This window comes from Brachyistius frenatus, unplaced genomic scaffold (assembly GCF_029030835.1).
Source record: "Brachyistius frenatus isolate BFR_SWC_R1_liver_20210118 unplaced genomic scaffold, ASM2903083v1 Contig_6, whole genome shotgun sequence".
Classification (NCBI taxonomy): Eukaryota; Metazoa; Chordata; class Actinopteri; family Embiotocidae; genus Brachyistius; species Brachyistius frenatus.
The window spans coordinates 5,886,032-5,903,335 of record NW_027210605.1 but is presented as its reverse complement, the minus strand read 5'-3'; the positions used below and the strand labels follow the sequence as shown (position 1 = coordinate 5,903,335).

Sequence of the window (17,304 nt, the reverse complement as noted above, 5' to 3'; positions counted from 1 at the left end):
ACAGTGACCAGGCATGGCTCTTACCTTTATCTGGGAAGAAACTATTGGCCAGAGGTGATTGTTTAACCACTGGCTGCTGCTGTGGTTGATGACCGAGACCTGCATGGATGCCTGGCTGTCCCGTCCTCATCATGGCTTGCTGCTGGGCCATGGCAATGTGAGGTGGAGGAACCATTCCTCCTATAACCCTTTGTTGCTGCTGCAACATGTGTGGAGCCCGGGATACCATCCCTGACTGAGCCATCATTCCTTGGGGTGGTGGACGATGGTGGTGAGGCAGCATTAGTTGCCCAGGTGCCTGTGGGTTTGGATGTTGACTTGGGAGGCCAGGAAAAGGAGGTGCCATGCCTCCCTGGTGGAGGGAACTGAGCTGTTGCTGTTTCTGCAGTTCTTTCTTCTCATGCTCCAGTAGATCCTGTATTAGAAGAGGCAGTTCGCCATCTAAAGAGCTCTCCACCTTTGCCAAATCTACAGCTGGTGAGTGCTGGCCCCCAACATCAGGTAGACCTAGTGGATCATCACCAATATCTCCATGTGGAGCAGCTGGAGGAAAAGGCAATGGATCACCTTGGCCTGGCAAAGGGTATGAAAGTCCCCCTAATCGAACAGAATTGAGTGAAGCTGACTGGTTTTCTGCTTGTGCAGTCTTGGTTCCTGGTGCGGACCCACCAAGAAGCATTGATACAGCTTCGCCCATTTCATCTTTTACCATAGTCTGTCCTGGCTGCAGCTGAGGGGTCAGACCTCTGTCCTCTATCTTGACTTTGGAGATATCAGCAATTTCTGCAGAGGGTGCCAGTTTGTTAGCAGACTCCCGTGCAGTAGCAGGGACTGTTGTTAGAGACTTTTGTCCTGGCTCCACCTTGGTTTTCTCTTCCACTTTAACATGTGCAGATCCAGAAGATGATGAAGGTGCTTCGCTTTCTGCTTCTACCAGCCGCAGCTGGTCTGAGAAGACATCTTTAGGGTCTCCTTGGTCCAGTTCAGGGTCAGTGTAAGCCAGCAGGTCAAACTCATCACTGTTAAGCAAGTCGTCTAAATGTGGATCATTGGTTTCAAGGTTGTCCAGATTGCCTAGGTCATCATCTCCTTTGTCAGGGTCCAAGTCAAGAGCCAAATCATCCTCATCCTCCACACCTCCATCCCCTGGAGCATCCCCTAGCCCCTCAAGATCAGGCTCTGGTAGTTCCTCACCGTGTTGTGCCGTTGCAGGCTGGTGTCCTGTTACTAGGCTTGGTTGTGGAAGTCGATGCTGCTCAGTACTAGCAGTGTTTGGAGTGGATGTAGTTGCCAGAGGCTGCAGGTGGGACTGTTGTTGTTGTTGTTGTTGTTGTTGTTGTTGGTGCTGAGACAGTAAAACTGGTAGTCCACCCTGTGGTAACCCGAGCTGCGACTCATTGCCTCCTTCTGTTTGAATACCACCAGCTTGAGCTATGGGATGTGGCTGAACATAAGGTGCTGCCATCTCTTGCTGTGGAACAAAGAGTCGTGGTCTGGGCTGGGGTCCACGGGGCATAAACTGTGGTCGTAGCGGTAGCCTTTGTGAGTTGTGTCTTAATTCAATGAACTGTGGTGGGGGTCCTTGACCCATTGGCTGCATGGTCTCCCCTCCATGTCCTGGCATCATGGTGTGAGGGTTACTCATGCCTTCCATACCCTGGATGTTGACAGCAGGGTTAAGGTTGTGCCTTATACCCATAACCTCCATGCCCGGCTGGGGAAACCTCCTTGGACCCGTAGCCTGGCCCTGCCATTGAGGAGGGAATGGTGGACGGGCAAACATGCCCTGAGGTCTGGTGGGCCCTTGGAGCCTGAAGAACAGAAGCACAAAAGAAAAGATATATTTCAATTTAGATAGTGCTCACGGTATAAGATAATTTTGAAGATGTAAGAAGAGTTGGGACCAATTTATTTCTTTCGGGGCAAGGAGTTGTTTCTGTGATCAATTTGTGCTCATTACATTCCAGTAACATTACTAGAGTAATAGTGCTTGCCTTAGTGCACTTGGATCCACAATAGCAGGGGGTCCTGCAAGTGGTGGGCGAATAAGCTTATCATCCATGCCTCCAACAGCCATGGGCATCTTTCCTGCCACAGAAACCTGAGCTCCAGAAGTAGCAGCAACACGATCCTGAAAGAGGTACCAAAAGGTATATGTAGAATTCTGTTTATTTTAAATACTTTTCTACTTTGTCATTTAACTTTTACCATTAAACAGAGGTCAAAGTAAAGCTAAACAAAAACAGCAGCTCTAGCTTTAATTTAGTGATTCACTTTCAATCCAGTTTTGAGCAGATATTTAATATAGAGACAGCTTCCTAATTGCAACCTCATAGTTTTGAATCATACCTGTGGATAAGGTGGTGGTGCTCTATGGGCCTTATCTTGTTGAAAGGCCCCCAACTCTCCTCCAGACCAGCCAGCAGATGCACTTCCAGCAGCAGCAGCAGCGGCCTCCTTCTCTTGTCTAATAGAATTTCTCTGCATTTGTTGTCTGATTAAGAATTCCCTCAGTCTCTGGCGCTAAAAACACAAGAGGCAATAATTAGCAAAACATCAAGTGCACAGAATGACTGTAATATATTATTAATATATAATATATTTTGATACCTGTCTGTGCTTCTCCAGCTCAGATGGGCTAAGTCCTACCAGTGAAGGGTCCTGCACTGCTGAAATGTCAGCCATTTCTTGAGAACCTGGCAAGGATGGCTGATGAGGCATGTCTGGAGGGTGAACAGTTGGTATTTCTTGAGATCCAGAAGAAGGTGGCACCCTGGAGCCCAGGCTGTCTGCTCCTATAGTCATCTGAGTTTGTGGTTGTGGCTGCTGAAGCTGACCCGATACCATCTGAGTCTGCTGTTGGGAGATTTGGAAACCTCCTGTGCTGGGACTGCGGCTGAAAGTATGGGGTGCTGATGGTTTACCAGAAAGAGGATCACTCATAGAGCTGTTGGTGGGATGGCCTGGAGGTGGCTGGTTAGGATGAGGGGAAGTTTTGTAACTTGCTGTTCCCTCTGGTGCAACAGAAGGAGTGCGAGGAGGTTTGTGAATAGTAGCATAAGGGTCTCTAGATTGTGGCCTTGAAGGTGGCTGCGAACAAGGGTCTGGGGATTGGAAACGAGGGGTAGCAGGAGACTGGACAGAGTAAGCATCATTGGATAGACCACCCGGAGTGTGGGGAGACTGAGAGCTGCCCTGGGACTGTGGGCTGGAGGGAACTCTCGGACATTGATCCTGTTGAGCTCCAGGGTGTCTCTGGGGTCCAAGAGAACAATTGTCACCTGACTGCGGTCTGGGAGTTGATGGTGGATGAGCGTGGGGGTCAGAGAAAGTGTGAGAGGGAGACTGCCGGTAGCTTTCAGAAGAATGGCTAGGGGAAGCACCTGGATGAAGTGCCCCACTCTCCCCTTGGTGCATTCGTGGCGTCATCGGTGCCTTGAATAAACCATCTCCAGACTCCAGCATCCCAGCAGGGGAGCCAGTGGATAGCTCAGGCCTTCCAACTGCAGAGGAGCGTGGAGAAGGTGCACTCATATCAGCCCTGTACTGCCCTGTGCTTACAGGTGAGGAAGCCACTGCAGAGGGTGACTGGGATGAACCATAGTCTGACCGTCCCATCCCTTGCTGGGTTCTAAAAGGGTCTCCGTAGTGGGTATTATGGGATGGTGAGAAGATGGGTGACTCCCCAAGCCCAGGACCTCTCGAATGAGGACTTTCTGGAGGTCCTAGGGACTCCAGAGAACCATGTTGTGATTGTGGGAGATGACCCTGTTGCTGCTGCAGCTGTGATCTGAAGTAGGGGTCAACCTGCTGAGCCCGTCTGGGGGTTCCAGGAGTTCCTGGTTGCATGTCAAAAGGGCCAAGACTAGCTGGCCGTCCCTGAGGAGGACCCTGTGGGCCGGAAGCGGAAAAACCTGAGGAAGAGGCCTGTAAGGGGCTGGCCCCAGCATGAGAGAAGGGTGTGGATGGGTGTGAGTGAGAATGGGGTGACTGAGGAGGAAGCTTGGCCAAGGGATCTGTCCGGATGTCAGCTGACAATGGCGTCTTAATTGGTCCATCTGAGAAAAAGACAGAGGATGATCCTGAATCTGGAGGGAAAGGAAATGGGCTTTCTGCAGAGCTGGGTTGAGAAGAGATCGACGTCGAGCCTGAAGGTGGAGGGATCTGGAGGTGTAAATTCGGACGTTCTCCCTTCACACGCCCTGGCTCCGTCTTGACTGGCCTGCACACCTGACTCTCTGCCTGCTGTGAGGAAAAAAAAGAGGAAACATTAATAATATGTGCCAGAATTCTAATGAAAGGTACCAAGTCTTTCACTTCACAATACAAAAGGAAGCTGAGGTTTAAACTCACCTTCTGGGCCTTATTGATTCTCTGAGCTGCTCGGTTGTCTTTGGCCTTTTGCTGCAGAGACATTTTTTTTTTACTTGTTTACTGCATGACAAAAATATTCATAGTTTTGAAGTGCAAAGACATTGTGTACGCTGCACCTTGTATAAAATAATCTTAATGCCAAATCTCTCATTGTCGTTCTAATGACTCATGAAGAGTTCACGATTATAGTTTCCTGTATTTTGATATTTGGGAAGTGACATTTCCTGCACAAAAGTGTGAAAACAAGCTACCAGTGAGAGTATGACCAAACATGGAATAAAAAGAACCCAGTGTCACTAACTGCATCGTAAAGATTTGTGTTAAAAGAGAACTGCAGCAACAATTGTTAATATATACATCCATTCACAGAAAAATAAGAGCGAGAACCTACCAGATATGGAACCTTGTCAGCAGCAGACACCTTCCTCCAGATCTTCATGATCTGCTTACAGCGACTGGTCCAGTCTGTGACAGGAGAAATAAGCAGCAGGTACTTTAGAACAGTGATACGAATCTTACTTTGAAAAAGCAAGACTGTTTGGTCTAATAATAAGAAGTAAATGTTGGTATGGTATTTTTTTCCCACACTCGCCTGGGTAGTCCTGTCTGAGAGTAGGGAAGTTGGTATTGGCATAAAGAACAGGGGAAATGGTTGAGAGCTCTCCAAGCTCCTCATCTTTCTCCCAGCGCTGGAGACTGCGCTGATTGTAGGACAGCCCATCACCCTCTGCCTCTGTGGGGGTTGGTGGGGAGGAAGGAGTTGCTGGGGTAGATGGAGTGGCCCAGGGGCTGTCTTCACCCGCATCTGGACTAAACAGCCCTCCCCGGTCCCTGCACACCATATGAGAGGGTATTGTCTTTTGCAAAATGAAGGGCTTACATTTTTTTTTACATCAGGAACAACAGTCTATTGCAGTGGTTCTTAACCTGGGTTCGATCGAACCCCAGGGGTTCACTGATGATGAGTCACTCTCAGGGGTTCGGCAGACACACACTGCGGTCAAGTGAGCCGCCGCTTTAAAAATTAATGACCGTCTATTCCTTAAGGTGCGTTCACACCGAGCGCCCCGTTCGGTGTGAACGCAGCATAACGGTACGGTGGCTTGGATAGCCCTACGGTGGCTTGGGTAGCCCAAAAAGCACAGAGAAAGCTAAAACTTGTGCTGCGTTCACACCAAACAGGGCGCTCGGTGTGAACGCACCTTAAGGAATAGACGGTCATTAATTTTTAAAGCGGCGGCTCACTTGATCGCAGTGTGTCTGCCGAACCCCTCGGCAGACACACACTGCGAGGTAGTTTACAACATGTAAAGTTAACACAGACGCGAATGGTTGCGAATGACGCGAATTTCCGTCGGGCAGCGCGAATGACGCTGGAAGCGGCCGTCATTCAGACGCAGTTGTGCGACTACGGATAATATTATGAACCCAGACATCTTTGTGAGCAATCCTTTTCGAGGATGGTGGACATGAAAACTAAGAAAAGGAACAGACTTTGCTGCAAAAATGATATGAGAGTGGCACTTGCCAAGGTGAAGCCGTGCATTTCTGAACTTGTATCTGAAAGGCAACAGCAAAAGTCACATTGATTTGCAGTAAATATTCACTGAGTTATGTTTTTGTGTGAAATTCATGTTTTGTTTGTCGACAAACCGATCCTCACAGCATCGTACGAAGTTGTGTACCTGATCGCAAATCATTCATTGAGTTATGTTTTTGTGTGAAATTCATGTTTTGTTGGTTTTGTTCTTTGCACACAGTGATTTTGTGTGCAACTGATGCATGGTTCATTTTGTGCACTAATAAAATATACACCTATGTTTTGAAGAAATCATATTTTATTTTTCCAATTACGAAGGGTTCGGTGAATGCACTGATGAAGCTCGCAGGGTTCAGTACCTCCAATAAGGTTAAGAACCACTGGTCTATTGTAAACTGATTTAAAAAAAATAAAAGTTAATCAAGCATCTGCTTCTACACAAATTGTGGCAGGATCACATAATATAGACTATTGTAAAATAGTATGTACTATGCAATTCAGTATTGGTCCTACCGCATGTCAAAGAATGGTGACTGAGAGAGGCCAGGAAAGGCATCCATCATCCCAGCTGAGGGCAGGGACCCTGCAAGAGAGTTTCCATGTTTGAATTCCAAGTCAAACATCACTTGAACTTAACTTGTGTACTTTGTGCAGAATCATAAAACAAAGATGGTTTTGATCACTTGTACACACCTGAGAGGAGAGCTCTCTGTGGCAGAGCGCTACGATTGAGATCTCCCTTACTGCCCTCCAAGATGGGCTTCATGCCCCCCAAAGAGGAGCCTTCTGATACTCCCAGAACCTTCCTGAAGAACTGCTCAGAGTCCTGACTCTCCACCCCTTGCGGAAGACCTGTCCCACACGGACAACCAGATGTTACAATCAGATATTAAATCTTACTCTAAGTTAGTGTTGCATACTTTGTATAAAGTACCCTCTCAGGCAATTACCTTCACTTTTTTCTGCATCAGAGTCATGAGGATCAGTTGAGCCTTGGTCCTTCAGCGATGAGGATGGTGTAGGAATTGCTAAAATTTTAACATTTTGAATAAACTTAGAATTATCTCGAGACCGTAACAGTAAACTAATAGTTTAAGTGTCAATACAGACACTGACCTGCACCGTCTCCCTGAGCCAGGGGGGTCTCACCCCCCTCTTGCTTGAGAGGAAAATTACCTTCCACCACCCAATCCTTGGCCTCAGCTAGTGAGAGAACCACAGAAGTCACACACACTATACTGAGTATACCCAGTATCAGAAATGATTAGTGGCTTGCGTCATTAGTCAAGTTTGTGTTCTTACTCTCTTGAGTAGCAGTTTTGACCCCTGTTGGTGCTGGTAACGAAGGTCGGACAAGGTATGCGCCTTGCCTCTGCCCTGGAGGTATCATCACAGCTTTCTTGCCCAGGTCAATTAGTGTCTTTCCAAAGAAAGCCTCCTGCAGTGAATCAAAAGGTTTAAGAGAAAAAACATTCTATCATTGGATACCATGAGTTTCAAAACAGTTTAAAGCATGGAGCATAGAGAGACAAGAAACCTGAAGATAAGCTGGAAACATGTCCTCAAGTTTGCTCTTCTTTCGGCCCCGACGCTTCTTGGCCTGTTCTTCACCCTCCACAGGTTTAGGATCCATTATATTATCCGTATCAGGGTGGGGTCCTACACACACACACACACACACACATGCACACACACACACACATATAGATATATATATATATCATGCAATTCAGTTTCCCAATCTTACATTAATCACAAAACATAAATGATATTAAACTACAATATAAATATTTCAATGATGGTTGAAATCAAGTACAGCTGTCCACTTTTGTAACGAACCTTCTTCAATGGTTCGCTCTATTGGGTGTCCATCTAACGTCTTTTCTCCAGCCAGCTGGGCAAAAAATTCTTTCTTCATTCGTGTGTGACATTTCCTTTGTCGCACCATGAAGCCTCCAATTCCTAGTAAAATGCATAAATATGACATTTGTATGTTTTTTTTGTGAATACATGCATAAGTTGTTCCGTGGCATTCTGGGTAGCTTACCAGGCCTGTATGGTTTCCGCTTTCTCTTTTTGCTGTCTTCTGTGTCCTCTGCTCCCCCTTTCAGACCGTCGCAGTCAGCCATGCCTTCAGCGCCTCCCTCTGCACCAGCATCCCTCTCGGCACCTTCTCTGTCAGGACTCCCAGGTTGCTCCATCTTGGAATCACATTCCATGGGTTCCCCTAGTTATAAGGAACATAACATTTAAGAGGAGCTAAACACCCCTGAAAATTGCTTGTACACCAAGGAATGAGTGGTAATTGTGCAAACCTTTTCCCTCGTCCCCGTCTCCTTCGACCTCCCTCAGATCCATTCCATCAGGACCTCCTTCACAGCACAGGGTGCCGAGACGAGAGCGACGCTGGCGTCTCTTGTGCAGAGGAGACATGGAGATGCTACGAAGCAGGGACATACCCGACTCTGTCAGCCACACGCCCTCCAGCCGGTAGAACTGGGGTTCTGTGAAGTAACATTTGCAAATCTGAGTTACTTGAAATAAAACAAACTGAGCATAGTCACACAGAATGTGCTTGCGATAATGAACATGAATAAGCAAAACCCACTAACCTGGCTCTTTGATCTTTATTGAAGCCATAATGGCTGACTCTACTACTGTGAACAAAGGCAAAAGCAGGGAGAGAAAGCAAAAGAAAACGGAGTTATCACGACATAAAATAATATCCTGCATATGCTTTTTAAGCCCGTCTTTGTTTTCAGTCATAAAATCTTGCCATTCTGAGACTTACCCACAGGTTTTGGAACATATGGGGTGCAGGAAGTGCATGCAAAGCCCTCATCAGAAGCCTGCTCCACCTCATCCTCTGTGTACAGACTCTCACATACAGCATGCACCCATCTGCATAGGCAAACGGAAATGCATAGCTAAGCACACTTTTCAACAAATCACACAACAAATCAAAGATGTATTGGAATAATTCATGATATGAAAATACATAAATAATCCACTCCCCGCTCGTCTTAATTAGCTGCAGTGTCATGAATTCCTCAGTGTCTGTGTCTGGTGTGTGCATGTGTAGTTCTAATAACCAGCACCCACCGGTCGCAGTACTGACACTGCAGTAGCAGCTCCTCCTCCATGAAGTTCTCTCGGCACACTGGACAGGTGACGAGGCTGGCACAGGGCCCACAGTGTGTGTAGTTGTTCTGCCACTCACTATGGAAACCCGGTGAGTTGGAACCACACTGCACACAGCACACACACCTGGATAGAGGTAGTAAAGCACTCTGTAACATTCTAGCTAATTTGCAAGATTTATTAAAAAAAAAAAAAAAAAAAATTAAATACAGACGCCAATGTAAGTGTTCTTACAATTTTGCTACTGCGACAGAAGCAAAAGGCAGAAGGACGGGCCTCTGAATTGCTAATGCAGGTCTGGGACACCAGTGTTTTACATAATATGCAAATGTGCATGTATTAATTTCCATTTGACCCAATTCAAAGCTACAAGGCTGAACAAAGCATTGTGCACTTACCATTTGCACTTCCAACCACCCTTGGGTACAGTGTGAAGGGGTGGGTCCAAGCAATAGGTGTGATAGCTGACATCGCAGTCATCACACAGCAGCAGGCGGGAGGGGTCCGAAGCCTTTCCACACACCTCGCACACGATACATTCTAAACAGCGCCAGCCCTTACGGAGCATCGTCTTGGTGATCTGCAGAAGATGTTGCGTTTTATTTTACATGAATTTACACAAATAGTGTCACGAGAACATAATCAAAGGGTAACATTGTTCTTACTTTGCTGTTCACACAGTAAGGATGGTAACACTGAGAACACTGAGCACAAGCCAGCAACTGTCCTTCCGAACCCTTTCCAAAACTGCCACACACAACACACATATCCTGAAACAGAGGAGAAGTGAGAGAGAAACGGCAGTTAGCATTGCATTTTAATGTGACAACTGCAGTATTTGGCCCACTAAACAGGCACAGAGTAATTGAGACTGAACTGTACCTGAAGCAGGACAAATTTATCTGTGTTTGAAAAAAGAACCACTGTGTTCTGCATGGTGTCATCCTCCTCTTCTTCTTCCTCCTTACTTAGTCCAGTGTCTGTGGTCATGCTTAGCTGTGGATGCGATAACAGCGATGCCAAATCATGTAACCACATGACAAAAGTTAAAGAACATAAAAAAAACGTGAAAAATGCGTATCGGACAGCTCACCAAGAAGGCATCGATGCAGGAGGCCATGGCTTTGAGGCGTGACCTCCCACCACGCCCTCTCCCTCCCCCACCCCCTCGAGGTCGACGCTTCCCGGGAAAACTACTGCTTCGCCCCTACAAGTCAACAACAAAACTTTTTTAATATAAAGTCTTGTTGTGACGATGACATCCTACAAACAAAACAAGACTTGGAACTCCATAAGCATGGACTAACTTGTGCACGGTGACCTCACCTGTTTGACCCGGGAGCGGCCTGGGGATCCTCTACGTTTTGCCTTCTCTCTGTCACTTCTGAGGGGTTCGAAGGGAAGTGAGTCATCGGTCTCGGTGAGCAGGTTATCCGTGTGTGAGCGGGCAGAAGGTACAAGGCCAAGCTCCATGGAGAGCTGAGCGTCGGGTTCTCCTGGAGAGCCTAGGAAGCCACTACTGCTCTCATCTCCATGGCTCATATTGGACATTTCATCCAGCAGCAATTCTGGCTTAATATCCTCTTGCAGTTCCTGCTTAATGTCCTCATTATGCTCTTCTTTCATTTGCTCATCATCATCCTCTTCCTCCTCCTCCTCCTCCTCTTCCTCCTCTTCCTCCTCCTCAGAGTGAGGTTGCAACCTCCCCTCCATGTCCGCAGCAGAAAGGGCCTCTTGCGTGTCTACGGATAAACAAACAGTGGAAGGAGACTGGGGATCCTGACGTGGACTTCTTTCCTGCTTATCATCTTCAGAGAAAGGCTCTGTTTTGACCACAGAGACCATAGAAGCTGGTAACTTTTGTGGATCATTACTGAATGGTTCTGCAATAGGCATGTCATCAGGTCCACTCTTTGAAAACTCTTGTGACAGTTCTTTTTCAACTGAGGGAGTGGCCTCTTGCTTCTCCTTCACTTCCATATTTTCGGGGTCTTGCGGTGACGCCGGTGTTGGTTCTACTTTTACTTTGTTGTTACACTGTGCCTCTGCTGTGTTGTCCTGTGAAGGGGTGGCTTGGGTCGTCTGGCCAACTGCCTCCTCTGCTCTCTCTTCATCAGCAGGTAGAAAAGAGGCCCTCTGTTCTGTTGTTGCACACTCTACATTTGAGATTAAGGAATGTGTGATTATCAGTATTATCATGTATATATCTGTCATTAGCTACAGCACACACCAGACAAATAAGGTACTGCTTTATATTAATTTTCATATATGTATGTCTACAATGTGGTCTGAGTTTACCTGTAGACTCAAGTGGAGCAGCTGGCGCCTCAGAGATGGATCCTTCTGTTGCTACCTGCTGCTCCCCTTCCAAGGTTCCCTCCCCAACATCTGTCGTCTGAACAACTGCAGACTCCACCCCTAAAAACAAAAGAAATGAACTTAGAGACACATCTCAAGACACATACTTGTACTAATCCAATGAAACTCATGTGAGGCATATTTTGTAAGCTTGGTCTTATTCTATTGTCCAGTTCAGACTTACCCAAGTCCATGGGCGTCCCTTTATCAGTTGAATCTTCAGCTTGACCCAACTCTGGTGTTCCTTTCTGTCCTGGTGTCACTTCTGTTAAGTCTGTCTGCTCTTCTGTCACCATGTCGGCATCCATTTGGATTGTCATCTCTACCTTCACATGTCCTTCAGTCTCCTCAGACGCCTCTCTTGTCTGTACATCTGCTGTTTGTGGTTGAGCAACCGGCTCCCGCCGTTCCTCCTTACAAAGCTGGCAAATGACCTTGGCTTCTGGAAGCTCCCCTGGTAAAGCACACTGACTGTGTACCCATCTAAGACAATAATGATATTTTTAAAACATATTTCATTCCAATAAGAGTCACATGGCCACACATTATAGTAACCTCCATTGGGTGCTCCACTAACCTGTGGCACATACTGCAGCACTGCAGAGCAACAGATGGGTTGGCGGCTTTGCTGCACACGCAACACGTGGAGCTGCGCTGATGCTGGCATCCCTCACACACGGCGTAGTTATCAAACCACTGGGCAGAACCCGGCAGCATCAATCCACGGACACCACACTCTATACATATACGACACCTCTGGCATGATAAAAATTATCGGGATGAAAAAAAAAAAATTGTCAAAGAAGCACATGAGAAAAGCTCTCTTACAAATGCACTGGCAATAAACACATTTATGTATTTTCCGAAGTATGTGCACTTGCTTATCAGTATGCTCCCAAGGAGAGGGAATTTCTGTGGAAATTGTTGAAAAACAAATGTTGTGACTTACTCTGCACTTCCATGGGTCAGAGGGAAGAGAATCCATGGCTGGCTGAAGACAGAAGGTGTGGTATCCCTTATCGCAGGCATCGCATACCAACATTTTGGAGTCTTCCCCTGGTTGTCTAAGAATCAAGAAAAAAAATAAAACTTAATGTCAAGTATAACAACAACAACAACAACAAAAATCTTAAAATGTAAATACCAAGCAAAAACTTTAAGCACAGAGTCTGAATCTCTCAGATGGTGAGCAGTTTGACTCTCGAGAATGGACTCACCTGCAGGTCTGGCACACTTTACACTCTGGACACTGCCATCCTGCCCGCTGAATGGGCGTGGCACCAATCTCTAAACAGGCCGCATGATAATGTAGGCCACAACCCGTGCAGAAAAGCAAATCCGTGAGCTCTCCTGCTGAGTCACACACTGCACACCAAGACTCTTCACCAGCTGTAAAAACAAACAAACATATTAAACATTAAATTCGAGAATGTAGACAGTCATTTTATGTCACCAAAAAACATTAAAAAAGCGTCAGCATATTAACAGTCTACAGCAAACAAGCCAAAATCAGCTTGGAACCGATTTGATATCTGATAGAGGAGTTCTGACAAAAAAAGGTTCAATTTCTGGACTTCAGTGTAGTTTGATTGGCAGCAGAATATCATCTCTGTAATGTGTGCGTAGCAGAAGCCTTGTACTGTGAGCAAGTAAAAATGACATCACAATTTTAATGAAGATGTATGGTTCTCTTACCCAACTCCTCTGCCTTGTCTATGTGCTCTGGACAGAGGAGGACCAACTGCTTCAAGGACTGGAAGGATCCACTGGCTGCCGAGCAGGGGAAGTGGTAGAACCGTGAGCAGCCCTCAGCATGGCATTGAATGGTTGCACCCAGCCTTTTGCAGTACTTGCAAAGCTGAAAGGAAAATGTTGTCAAGGAAGTTAAGTTTCTAATTTATCATCTGATAGCATCTAATCCAAGTCTATGAACAGTACACTTACCCGCTGAGTCCCTGAGATAACAGCCTTATCCACGTTCTCCAGATCCTCATCCTCCGTCTGCTTTACTCCTTCCGACCACACCGCACACCAGTGGTGAACCCAACAACCCCCTATTCATTATAAAGCACAACATCAGTACAATATCTAGCCAAGCTTCAGTTCAATACATGTGGGCAACATATCTAGTGGATGGAACCTATGATTCATTCTTTCAGTAGTTGTTACACTGATTGAATATAATACAAAACACATTCATAAAATGTTTTGAGTTTAACCTGAGTCATCAAGGAGTGATGTCAGACAAGAGGAGTCAGAAAATCCAATGGAAGACAGGTCATCATTTCCGGGCTGTGGCAGTGGGGAAGCTGATGGCTTGAGGGTTGGCCGCTCAGAAGATGGCCCAAAGTGTCTCAGTTCCCGCTGTCCATGCAGGCTCCGCTCCACGCAGTTACAAAGCGCACAGGCACGAACGCGCTCTCTGTGCAGTCACAAAAACAAGAACAGACATTCTGTTTGTGGGATACCAAAAATGACCATCTTATTGGGATAAAGGAATGGGCACAATAGTGTTTAAGATCTGGATGAAAAACTTACACAGGTGTGCTGGAAGAGGCTGGATTAGCACCAGACTCATCCTCAGCAGCAGGAAGGGCCTTGCACTCCTCCTCAGAGGAGACAAGCTGCTTTGCAGTAGCGTTGTCATCAGCTGGAAAGCAAAAAAAATGTTTTCAGAAAAATTGAAACTGAGTCTCACTAGCAACAATTGGATGAAACACACAAATACTGACTTGTAAGTCATGGGGAGATAAAACCCTACCAATTCATTCTGCTCTATTATTCCCACCCCTAATTGATTGCAATTGCGAATCACTGGTCTGGGAAAATAAAAATAAAAAAATCTACATTTGTTCTAAACCAAGTGCATTTCTCTTTTGGAGCAAAGGCACATCATGATAGTTATCCTGCCGCAGAACACAAAGACCACATTACCTGTTGGTTCAGAATCATTCTCTTCGCAGTTTGATTTCTGCTCTTCCATCCCCTGTGCAGATTTTGACCTCCTTGACAGAGATCTAGATTAAAAACAAAAATAGCATCAATTTGTGAATGTTGTTAAAGGGAATGGTTCAATATTACTCACAACATGCAAACAATCTGAGCGTTTTACTTTGACTAATGGCCAGTTCACCACCACATAACGAAGAGGGAAAACAGATATGATAGTATGAAAATAAAACCCACTAAATACACGAGATTGACATTTTCTCTCATACAGAAAGGAACAGCAAAAAGCAACCCAGCTCCATTTACTGAGATAGAAAACGGCATTGTTCATAACCCAGCATATATTTATCATTATCAAATGGAAATCCCTAAAATGACTCTTCCCTTGACACAACATACCACACACTAATCTCCCGACCCGTTCAAAAGCACTTTAAACATAAAAAAACACAACAACGAACAGTACAACTAATTAAAGATGATTGTTGTCTTTACTTTACATTATTTCCTTGTGTTAATCTCAATAACGTCAGTACTAATGAAACCGAGCTTTTTCACAAACTCGTGAAAATTGCGCACGAGAGATCGGAAACCGCTTTAACAATTCAAGTTATTTACCGAGCAATGCATAATCCAAAAAACGTTGAAGCAGCTGCGAGGAAAAGCACGAAATGTTACAACTAAAATGGTGTTTTGCTAAATAAAACAACCATAAATCGGGATACACAAAGAAAATACAACTTCCGTATGTGGAACTTCCTGTTGCAGCGGAGCTTCTTTCGTGCAGAACCTCGTCGCTCACATCATAGTTCCGCTACGAGATTCACGCTATTAACGAAAATACTGTAAAACAAACAACGAAGGGCTCAACATATTTCATACACGCAGCTAAATAAAAAAAAATAGTGAGTCTCATCGTGATTTTAACATCCAAAGCCATTAACCAACGATATCACAAAAGGGGTCGGTCGGCTTCCGCAGCCGGGCATCGATTCGCATGGTATATTTTTATGGGTTTATTACATCCTCGTCAGTCTTTGTTAATAAGATCGTGAATCTTCAAATGTTAGAAAACAGACAACTCTGAGTCTCACCAGTGAAGCAACGCTGTCCTGATCTAATTGACTCAAAAGGACAATATATTTGAGAATGGCTTTGAATAACAGCTCCAGCCGCGAGTGTCTGTTTTTCGCGAGTTACAAAACAGAAATTGTGCCATCAGACTTTGGAAAAAAAAAACACCTTCCTGTGAAACACATTTCGTAATGTTTCCTTTTTTTTGTGTGTGTATTATTCTTGCTGAGGCAGCTGGACGGTGATCTCAGTCCGAGGACTTGGTGCGCTTTTCTAGCGTTAGATAAATAGGAGCAAATCAATAATCACAAATCAAGAACAGATTTTTTTTTTTAACGCAACGATAACCAACACCAAAGAATATGCATCTTTGTCGTAGTTATTTAATGTAAAATGTTTTGATGTCTGCCGACTTAAACGTTACAGCCACACACACACACACACACACACACACACAAAATTCAACATGTCGTGCACGGTTAAAATAATTCACAGCATGTGGCGCCGCTTCATCAGCAAATTGAACTAAAAAGCTTAGTTGACAGCAGATCGCAATTGAGCTAATGGACAAAATGAACCTCTTCTCTGTCCGACGTTCACGTTACATCTCCGTAATAATTGTGGCAAGCAACACTGGAAACGCACTTTCTCCTCCACAACAACAAACTAACGCGAAATCCAAACTCTCCACAAAAACCTTCATGGTGTTTGTTTATACGACGACTCGGAAAGATACTAAAATCGCTTCTTTCGTTTCCGACGTGAAGTTGTGCAAAAAAAAAAAAAAAGTAAAATGACATGACGGCTGAGTTGAACATCCTGGCTAGCGAAGTTAAAAGTGTTTACGTTACAAATGAACTTTCACGTTTGTTTTTTAGTTGGTGGTGTTAATCGACAGCAGCTGCGGTTTGTCGCGGTGCCGTCGTTGAAGCCCGCTCCGGGTGTTGTTTTTTTTGTTGTTGTTTTTGTTTTAAAGTTTGTACGGTTGCGGCGCTGAAGCACTTTATTTCTCAATGTAAACATCGACTTCAAAGGCTCCGTCCAGGAAGTAGCCGCGTCCCGCGTCACCGGCTGCTTATGGGGGGGGAAAGCTAACAACTTCCAACGGTGACGTCGCAGCAAAAGTCTTCCCGAAGCGACAGGAGGGAAAAAAAAAAGAAAAAAAAAACTACGATAAATACAAACAAAACCCTCGAGAACATTTACTTTAAATTAAAAAAAAAAAATTAAAAAAAAACGCGTCAACCAAGCCGGCGCTGTTTGAATAATCCCGTGAACCAGCGCTATCACGTTTAAAACAAAAAAATTAAAAAACACCCTGAAGTTAGCACCCCCGGGGGTAAACGCGGCTAGTTCTCCAGCGACTAGACGGGTCCCGTCTTTGGTCGCCGAGCTAGCGGGCTCCGTGCTAACACCCCGGTCCGAGGTCAGGAGCTGCTCGGGTGTCTTCGGGCTGCGAGGGAAAGGTCCCGAAGAGGGCCGTAATTTACCACCAAAAACAAACCCCAAAAAAACAACACAGCTCACCTCACAAAAACAACACAGTCGCCTCGTGCATCAGCAAAATCCAAACAGCCTCGCAGCGTCCCAAAGCGCTGATGGTCGCTTCATTTTCTGTCGCCGGACTAACGCCGCTGCGAGCCGGCTGGAGGGAGAGCGAGAGAGGGAGGGAGAGGGAGAGAGAGAGGGGGAAGTGCACGTCGGCGGAAGGTGCTAGCTCGGAGGATAATGCTATGATTACCTAAGCTAAGCGGCAGGTTGAGCTTTTCTTTTTGTGTGTGTGTGTGTGTGTGACGGAGAGGTTCCTCTACTGCCGGGGGACCTATTGAACACAAGTCTTCGGCCGGTCCAGAGAAAGGGTTCCCCCC

At 45.7% G+C, this 17,304-nt stretch overlaps 1 protein-coding gene across 3 annotated transcripts in view; it reads right to left on the bottom strand.

Annotated features, from left to right (window-relative positions):
* kmt2d (lysine (K)-specific methyltransferase 2D) overlaps window positions 1-17,304 on the bottom strand; it is a 28,129-nt gene extending 10,825 nt beyond the window's left edge. The window contains exons 1-35 of one of the 3 annotated variants that reach the window (XM_069688428.1): window positions 16,964-17,304; window positions 14,348-14,430; window positions 13,952-14,063; window positions 13,633-13,835; window positions 13,358-13,467; window positions 13,109-13,271; window positions 12,631-12,802; window positions 12,363-12,477; window positions 11,991-12,169; window positions 11,598-11,896; window positions 11,354-11,473; window positions 10,382-11,211; window positions 10,149-10,262; window positions 9,938-10,051; window positions 9,721-9,825; window positions 9,454-9,635; window positions 9,017-9,181; window positions 8,706-8,815; window positions 8,527-8,571; window positions 8,230-8,418; window positions 7,962-8,141; window positions 7,754-7,876; window positions 7,452-7,573; window positions 7,217-7,352; window positions 7,031-7,117; window positions 6,865-6,942; window positions 6,608-6,766; window positions 6,428-6,497; window positions 4,967-5,205; window positions 4,766-4,839; window positions 4,354-4,404; window positions 2,611-4,245; window positions 2,350-2,523; window positions 1,995-2,131; window positions 25-1,811 (exon numbers count right to left, since the gene is read on the bottom strand). In XM_069688428.1, coding sequence (XP_069544529.1) covers window positions 25-1,811; window positions 1,995-2,131; window positions 2,350-2,523; window positions 2,611-4,245; window positions 4,354-4,404; window positions 4,766-4,839; window positions 4,967-5,205; window positions 6,428-6,497; window positions 6,608-6,766; window positions 6,865-6,942; window positions 7,031-7,117; window positions 7,217-7,352; window positions 7,452-7,573; window positions 7,754-7,876; window positions 7,962-8,141; window positions 8,230-8,418; window positions 8,527-8,571; window positions 8,706-8,815; window positions 9,017-9,181; window positions 9,454-9,635; window positions 9,721-9,825; window positions 9,938-10,051; window positions 10,149-10,262; window positions 10,382-11,211; window positions 11,354-11,473; window positions 11,598-11,896; window positions 11,991-12,169; window positions 12,363-12,477; window positions 12,631-12,802; window positions 13,109-13,271; window positions 13,358-13,467; window positions 13,633-13,835; window positions 13,952-14,063; window positions 14,348-14,396 — 8,428 coding nt within the window. In that variant the 5' untranslated portion in view covers window positions 14,397-14,430; window positions 16,964-17,304. The remainder of the gene's footprint in view (window positions 1-24; window positions 1,812-1,994; window positions 2,132-2,349; window positions 2,524-2,610; window positions 4,246-4,353; window positions 4,405-4,765; window positions 4,840-4,966; window positions 5,206-6,427; window positions 6,498-6,607; window positions 6,767-6,864; window positions 6,943-7,030; window positions 7,118-7,216; window positions 7,353-7,451; window positions 7,574-7,753; window positions 7,877-7,961; window positions 8,142-8,229; window positions 8,419-8,526; window positions 8,572-8,705; window positions 8,816-9,016; window positions 9,182-9,453; window positions 9,636-9,720; window positions 9,826-9,937; window positions 10,052-10,148; window positions 10,263-10,381; window positions 11,212-11,353; window positions 11,474-11,597; window positions 11,897-11,990; window positions 12,170-12,362; window positions 12,478-12,630; window positions 12,803-13,108; window positions 13,272-13,357; window positions 13,468-13,632; window positions 13,836-13,951; window positions 14,064-14,347; window positions 14,431-16,963) is intronic. The other 2 variants (XM_069688443.1, XM_069688435.1) reach the window with 2 other exon arrangements.